We start from the raw sequence: 7,536 nt of genomic DNA, 5'->3' as shown, positions 1-7,536 counted from the left end.
GGGGCCCGCTGGTGAAACGCGCCGGGATTGGCTGTCGGAGCGCCTGGGTGGGCGGGGCCCAGGGCGGGGGCGTGGCCTGTTCCAGGTGGCACGTCCCGCAGGCACAGACCCGGCGGGGCGGGCGGGGCGGGGCGGGCGGCCGCGGCCTCCGGACAGCAGGGGGCAGCCTCGCTCGCCCCGCTGGCTTTCGCTTCTGGGCTCCTGGCCTTTCTCGGGAGACCCGGCGACCTCGGGCGGCGTGTCGCGTCGGCCGGGCATGGCGGCGTGGAGCCCGGCCGCGGCAGCGCCTCTGCTCCGCCGGATCCGCGGGGTGAGCACGGGCAGGCGGGGGCCAAGTGCTCGCCCCGGGGCGGGAGCTGCGGAGGGGCCGCGGGATCGGGGCAGGGGCTCCCCGTCCTTTCTCTCGTTCGTTCGTTCGTTCATTCATTCTTTCACTCGTTGATGCGTTCAGTGGTCCCGGCAACCGGCGTTCGGAGAAGTGTCAGGACCCGGTGCGCCGGGGGACCCCCAGGCCGGGTGGAGGCCGGGCAGACAGACACCCCAATGCAGCGCACGGGAGGGGGACAGACAGACATCCTAACGGGAGAAGCAGTGTTGACCCATCGAGCCGCCGGCATAGGAGTCCCAGCCCGGAGTCCCCGCGTGGGCGCCGGGCATGTGGCGGCGTCTGGACTGTGGGACCGTCCGCCGGCCTCGCTGACCTTGACCCGCACAAACCCCGCATTCCCGCCGTCCGGCCCAGCAGAGGGCACTCACCGCGCTCTCCCACTTTCCTCTCCCCTTTCTGATCCACCCCTCCCTCGCTTCATCCATCCACCTCTTCCTCCGTCCTCCCTGTACCTCCTTCTCCCCTGCTGGCCTCGGACCTGCTGGCCTCGGACCTGCCACCCCCAGCGGGTCTGCCGGTGCCTGTCAGCGCGGCCCCGCGGCCTCCGGGGGTTTTGTCAGTGGGTTGCCTGTTTAAAGGCCGCTGCCCACAGATCTGCGAAGAAGCAAAGGCTTCTCCTGAGAACTGCAGTGCTGACAACCACCGCACTCCTTAGTGGTCACCCTCTGCCCGCCACCCCCTTGTTCTCTGCCTTTGTCCCCCCTCCTCACCCCACTCTACCTCCAGTGCTTTTCTCAGAAGAGGCTCCATTCCCCCCCCACCCCCCCACCCCCCAGTCTTACCCAGATCAACAACACTAAGTTTCTCTCCCTTCACACAGCACTCAGAGTAAGTCCAGCTCTTTCTCCTGGCCTGCATTTCAGCTGCCTGCTGGACTTCTCTGCGGTTGTCCAGTGGGCATTCCCTGAATTGTGTGGTCCTTTCCCTGCCCATCCCTCCCTCCCTCCCTCCCTCCCTCCCTCCCTCCCTCCCTCCCTCCCTCCTCAGGTCCTCCGAGGGCCTGCCTGGCTCAGCCCTGGAGGGCTGCAGTAACAGGACAGACTCAGGCGTGGCCTTTGAGACCAGGTGGTGAAAGGGCCAGTGCCCAGGCCATTTTAAAGAAGGTGCCCCGAGATTCTCTAACACAGGACCCTGCTCTGGGCCGCCAGGAAAGGCCTGAGGGTGGAGGAGAGGTGCCTGTAGCTCCAGCTCTGAATAAACAGCACCCGTGTTCCCCGCCTGCCGTCCTCCTCCATCGGGGACCCGGGCTGGCGCTGCTCCCTTTGCCTCTTCCCCGGGCGTCTTTCCCGACGAGCTTCAAACACGCTGCTTTGTGCAGGTTGCCTTGGCACCAAGAAGCCTGTCTGAGTCCAAAACCTTCAGCCTGACATTCAAGGCCTGCCATGCCCTATAGGAAGTCTCCCTGTCCAGCATCACCTCAGCCGGGCGGCTGCTGGCCGGGTTTTCTGCGCCTTCCCCCTGAGGACGGAGACATGCTCCCCTCAGCAGCACGGGGTGCCTGTGGCAGCCATGAGGGGCGAGGGCAAATAATCCAAAAGTGTCTCTCCTTCCGGCTGTTTCATAGAATTCTATGTCTCCCCAGGGAGTATTCACGGCTGATTGCACAGTAGGTCACAAGATCACACCACACTGGAGAGACGGGAATATTCACCAGGCCTGCAGGGGAGTGGCCTTTTGGCCCCACCAGCGCCTGGGGCCAGCGGAGCACAATGCCTGGCAGGGGCCCGGTGCTCGCCCGGCTCTGCGTTTTGCCAATGGGTCCAGCCGTGGGCATATTGCTTAACGCCAGCTTCCTCACCTGTAAAACTGGCGTCATGATCATCTCTCTCCCGGCATTATCATGGCAAAGCCAGACATCTGTTGCATTAGGTTTGGGGCCTTGTCTCTGGAGTCCAAGTGAGTTATTTACAATCACCCCCACCCCAGGACAGTTGGTTCTGCATCCCAGGGAGCTTAGGTGATCTAGCCCATGGCCTGCCGGCCCCTCAGGGCGGGGTGGGGGGAGGTGGCGGTGGGCTGCACAGTGGCCCAGCCGAGGCGGCGTCATCCCGCTCAGCCGGGCCTCCTCTCTCTCTCTGTCTGTGACAGCTTCCTCTTCGCTGCACCCGGCGGACGTTCGCCTCGCAGACCGAGGGGGAGCTCAAAGTAACCCAGATCCTCAAAGAAAGCTTCCCTCGAGCTACAACCATCAAAGTGACTGACATTTCAGGTAAGGGCTCCTCCCCCTCCCCCAGAGGGTGTTCTCTGGAGGGGCAGAGGGGAGGGGGGCGGTGGCACTTGGCTGCTCCATCTGTGTGGCTTCGGGGCAGATGCGGAAGAGGAGCAACTCATTCACCCCGGGCTCTGGCCCGGTCTTTAATCTGACTGCCAGAGGGGCCTTACAGAAATCCCCCCCCATTCTTCCCATGCGGACCAGGGGCAGTTTGTCCCTTTAAGGAGAGCAGCTGCCTCACGTTCCCACGAAGAGACGCGCCCAGGGAGGCCAGGAGCCTGCCCAGCCCCTCACAGGCAGGAGGTGGCCGGACCAGGACCCAGGGCAGACTCTGGCCCGAGCCAGTTTCCTGCCCCAGCCAGACCGTGCCTGTCTCAGTGGCCACTGGCACCCATAACTCAGGCCGGCTGTGTGGCTGACTGGGCAACCCCCTCCTGCACCCACAGGACCACAGGACAGGGAAGATAGGCCTTCTGCCAGACACAGCCATGGAGGTGGCGGGGTGGCAGGGGTGGGGGTGGGGAGCTGGGCAGTGGGCGGGCACCTGACTCCCACACCCAGACTGGGTCTTTGCCGCTCTGCACGGCCACAGCGGCCCACGGGCTTTTCTGAGAACGTAACATGGGGAGAAGGTTTAGAAGAAAAGTTTTGTCCTGGAAACTAGAGATGCATCAATCTGAAGATCCTCAGGAATGGGGGGTGGGGTGGGGTACGCACTCTGCAGGGGTCTCAGCAGTCACCAGCCCTGCACCCGCCCAGGCCCAAGGAGGGCAGAGCCGGGCCTCGGCCTCCTGTCTGGCTCTGCCCGGCCCTGGACCGGGTACAGAGAGGGAACTGAGGCCGGCAGCCTTGGTTAACCAAAGCTTGGACGCAGAGCTCATACGAGAAGCTACAGAGCACTTTGCACACAGGGGCCTGGTGTAACAGCCCGCGGGAAGTTCTCTTTCTCGCCCGGGCCGTTCCACGCTAGAGCAGCGTGCTTTCTCATCAGCCCCCGCACTAGCTGCCCAGCCCCGGGGAGACAGAGCGTGGTCAGGGTGTGGATGAGGCCACCACAGGCTCTGCCTGGAGCACCTCACCAGAAAGCGGCTCCCTCCCTGCAGAAGCCCGGGCTGAAACGCTCAGCTCAGCGCTGCTCACTGAGCAGGAGGGGCTGGAGAGAGACCCCCGTCCGCAGCTTTGTTGTTATGCTTTGGTTAATCCTCACCCGAGGAGATTTTTTCCACTGACTTTAGAGAGAGTGTAAGGGAGGGACAGAGAGAAAGAGAGAAGCTTCGAAATGAGAGATTGGTTGCCTCCCCAGGTACGTGTCCTTGATTGGGAATCAAACCCGTGACCCTTCTGTTGCTGGGCCAACGCTCTAACCATTTGGCAACACCGGCCGGGGCTGCCACTCCTATGTCCCTGTGTCTCTTGCAAATCCTTGTCTTTTCTTTTCTTTTGGGTAGTAGGTATTACAGTTTTCAAACCAAATTTTAGTGTATTTTTGCACTAAAAAAAGCGATTGCTGGTATATGTATTTTGAAGGTGGAACACCTCTTCCATGGCATTTGTTGGCTTAATAAAGGAACTACCAGGACAGCCTACATCTGTGCCTTATCTTTCCTGTCCCACACGTGATAATCCTAGGAGGTGCCCCTGCTTACTGAGGGAGGAACACATTTTGGACGGGGGCAGCCTGCCAGGAGGGGCACGTGGTCAGATGCTGAGCTGTGACCTGTTTGTAACCGTCTTAGCGACTTCCTGCTGAACAGTGGTATCCAGAGCTTGAGACTGTGCGGGACTTCAAGGCCCTGCCGGACCGTGGCTGCCCTCCCTTAATAACCGAAACGCTTTCAAATTGCACTTATTTCAGGAGGCTGTGGGGCGATGTATGAAATCCAGATCGAGTCAGACGAATTTAAGGAGAAGAGGACTGTCCAGCAGCACCAGATGGTAAATCAGGTCAGAGAGGAACCGCGCCCCTTGGCCCCTCCCCCCGCCCCCTACCTCCAGGAGGGCCTGCCGGCGGCCATGGCATTGGCCTGGCAGCCTTAGGAAGGAATAATGCAAACAGGACCCAGGACCCGAGAAAATGTAACCGGGAACTATCTGGAATCCATTGCGGAAATTATGGCTTCTATTCAAAACGGAAAACAAGCCACCCAATAGTTTGGTCTTGTTTCTGAATGAGCCAGAGTGTACGGTTGCTGTCACATACGAACAGTTTTGGTGAATGTAGGAGTGCCACAAGATACGGTTTTATAGGTTTGAAGTGTTTTTAGCCTCTCTTTAGGACTGCTCCACAGATCGGGGCACAGCACGACTGAGAATTGCTCCAGCTGCCCAGACCCAGTGACAGACGCCACAGGGCAGTGAGGCTCCGTGGGGGCAGAAGGCATCTCATGGCACAAAACCGATCACACCTCTCTCACCAGGGACCCAGGCCATCGTGTTCGGCCTTTATTCTAGGCCAGTGGTCGGCAGACTCATCAGTCAACGGAGCCAAGTATCAACAGGACAATGATTGAAATTTCTTTTGAGAGCCACATTTTTTTTTTTAAACTTCTTCTAACGCCACTTCTTCAAAATAGACTCGCCCAGGCCGTGGTATTTTGTGGGAGAGCCACAGTCAAGGGACCAAAGAGCCGCATGTGGCTCTCGAGCCGCAGTTTGCTGACCACTGCCATAGGGGCCTGAAACATCAGCTTTAACCAGACAAGGCCACGTTTACTTATCATCTGCGCTTATTTTACTTGGGATTAATTCAAGCCTTGGCCCTAGGGTGTGTCTGTAAACTCGCCGCCGTCGGCAGGTCTTGAACATTGTGAACTAGTGTAATGTTTGTAAAGCACTGCTTTGGTCGTGAGAGCCCCTCTGTGGCTCCTTCTGCGTGAAGTTCCGGTGTCCCAGGCTGCTGTTCCAGGCCCTCCCCCCACCTGTCTCGGCCCACACCCTCCCTTGGCCCCTGCCCCGCGGTCTCTGTGCATGAGCTTCGCCCAGATCCGATGTCCTGCAGAGTTCCCTCCCTCCCTCCTCTGCCCAGCTCAGGCGCCGCCTCCCTCCCTGCCTGCAGGGCCGAATGCCTCCACGCTTTGCCTCCAGCATCGTCTGCCCTGCACTCTGGGCACTAATGCCCCTTGGCCCGTCAGCCCCGTGTGGGCTGGTTCCCTTCTAAATCTGTCTCTGGATCACCGTGGAGCCCAGCCCTTCACGCGCACGTGGACCCCTGCGGCCCGGAGGTGCCAGGGTCTGCCGGGCAGCGGGGATGGAACAGCAGCCACTTTGCCCTTCCAGATGGTCTCTGCTCGGCTCCCTGTGGACGGGGTGGCCCTGCCACTACCGCTCACGCTCCTGCCCTTTTCCATCCGTGTCCCCAGAGGAAAGCCTGGGTCACACCTGAACCAGTCAGGCTGGGTCCGGGGTGCACGGCTCCCTCAGTCCCGGGCCAGTTGGTAGTCCCAGCAGCGGTGCACAGCGTGGACAGCAGCTGTTCCCCAGGAGAAGGGAGGCCGCTGGGCAGACTGGGGGGTGGGGAGTGGGGAGGAATGTCCACCCCACTGATGGTCACATTTGGGCCTAATGGAAAGGATTTTGGCTCTTCTGCATTGACTCTACACCCCTGTGGTCCACACCGCCCTGGGGTCCGGTAGCTTTTCTGTTGACCCGCCAGAGAAATAATATCTATTTGACTGTGGTGACTCATTCAGGTTTGTGCCCTGAAGCTGAGTCTCATATTTTACAACTTTATTTTTCAAGTAAAAGTGGGCTGTTTGTGCTAAATAGTGTGGCTTTAGAACAGCTGCTCGTTTGAAATAGCAAAACACAAAAAGCAGCCTAATAGTTCCTCATGATGGGCGGGGCTGGAAAGTTAGGCCAGAGCCACACCCGGCGCTGGTGCCGGACACAGACAGCTCTGCAGTGGGGAGGGGACAGCAAAGTGCTACCGTTCTGTTTTAAAAGGCAGTGTGGGGAGGACTGTGTATTTATATTAGCTTCACTGCAATTTTGATCCTCACATAGGAACTAACAGCAGTTCTCTATTGGCGGACAGAGGTGGGAACGGGGGGCGGGGGGGGGGGGGGAGAGAAGAGGGCAGGTGTGGGAAGGAGATGACACTGTATGCCTTTTTAGGTCTAATTTTTTGAGCCAGGTTAGATTCTGATTTTAAAAAAGAAATTGTTTAAAAAAAAAAAAAAAAAAGAGGAAAAAGTGCTGAAAGAAGGTGCTCAGTGTCTTACAGAGCTGTATGAAGATGCTGGCTGAGGGACTTATTGCAGTCAGTGCCGTATACAAAAGAAATGATGACGCTCTTTTCCTTCCTTAGGCCCTAAAGGAGGAAATCAAAGGAATGCACGGATTGCGGATATTCACCTCTGTCCCCAAACACTGACCACGCCCCGGCTGCGGAGATGCTGCTGCTTAAAACCTTGGATGAACTTGACCATTCTTTCCTAGGCATTTGCCAAAAAATGTATCTATTTTGTTCATAGACATTTCCATGTTATAATTATAGAAGAATATGTTCTCTATTTAGATGTTAATTAAAGGCAACAGATAACTGAGTCTTTTGAGGAGTCATTCATAACGCTTCCAGGTCCTTTATTTCAGGAGCAATGTCCTTTTGTCCAGCGTGGCCCTGTCCTTGGGCAGGCGGGATGGAGTGCCAGCTACTTCTGTCTTGTCATGAGACCTCCTGGTCTGTCATCTATGAAATGGCTCAGGCTCCTAATCTTATCAAACAGAAAAGAAAAGCCCTAGATGGTTTGGCTCGGTGGATAGAGTGTCACTCTGCGGACTGAAGGATCCCAGATTCGATTCTGGTCAAGGGCACATGCTCAGATTGTGGGCTCAATCCCCAGTAGGGGGCGTGCAGGAGGCAGCCAATCAGTGATTCTCATCATTGATGTTTTTTTTTGTTTTTGTTTTTAATATATTTTATTGATTTTGTACAGAA

General features: G+C 57.9%; 1 protein-coding gene across 2 annotated transcripts; it reads left to right on the top strand.

Moving 5' to 3' along the window:
- The first annotated feature begins 128 nt into the window (after positions 1-128).
- Positions 129-7,144, top strand: BOLA3 (bolA family member 3). 2 transcript variants are annotated; one of them, XM_084900867.1, is made up of 4 exons: positions 129-310; positions 2,477-2,597; positions 4,456-4,544; positions 6,907-7,144. In XM_084900867.1, the coding sequence occupies exons 1-4, from the start codon at positions 257-259 to the stop codon at positions 6,970-6,972; spliced, it is 330 nt and encodes a 109-aa protein (XP_084756993.1). In that variant the 5' UTR covers positions 129-256; the 3' UTR covers positions 6,973-7,144. The 2 variants fall into 2 exon arrangements, with proteins under 2 accessions (XP_084756993.1, XP_084756994.1); XM_084900868.1 differs by lacking the exon at positions 4,456-4,544 and having other exon boundaries at positions 156-310.
- Positions 7,145-7,536: the final 392 nt, after the last annotated feature.

The sequence above is a fragment of the Pipistrellus hanaki genome, assembly GCF_964339955.1.
Source record: "Pipistrellus hanaki genome assembly, chromosome: 12".
NCBI classification, from domain to species: domain Eukaryota; kingdom Metazoa; phylum Chordata; class Mammalia; order Chiroptera; family Vespertilionidae; genus Pipistrellus; species Pipistrellus hanaki.
This window is presented reverse-complemented; position numbering and strand designations above follow the sequence as displayed.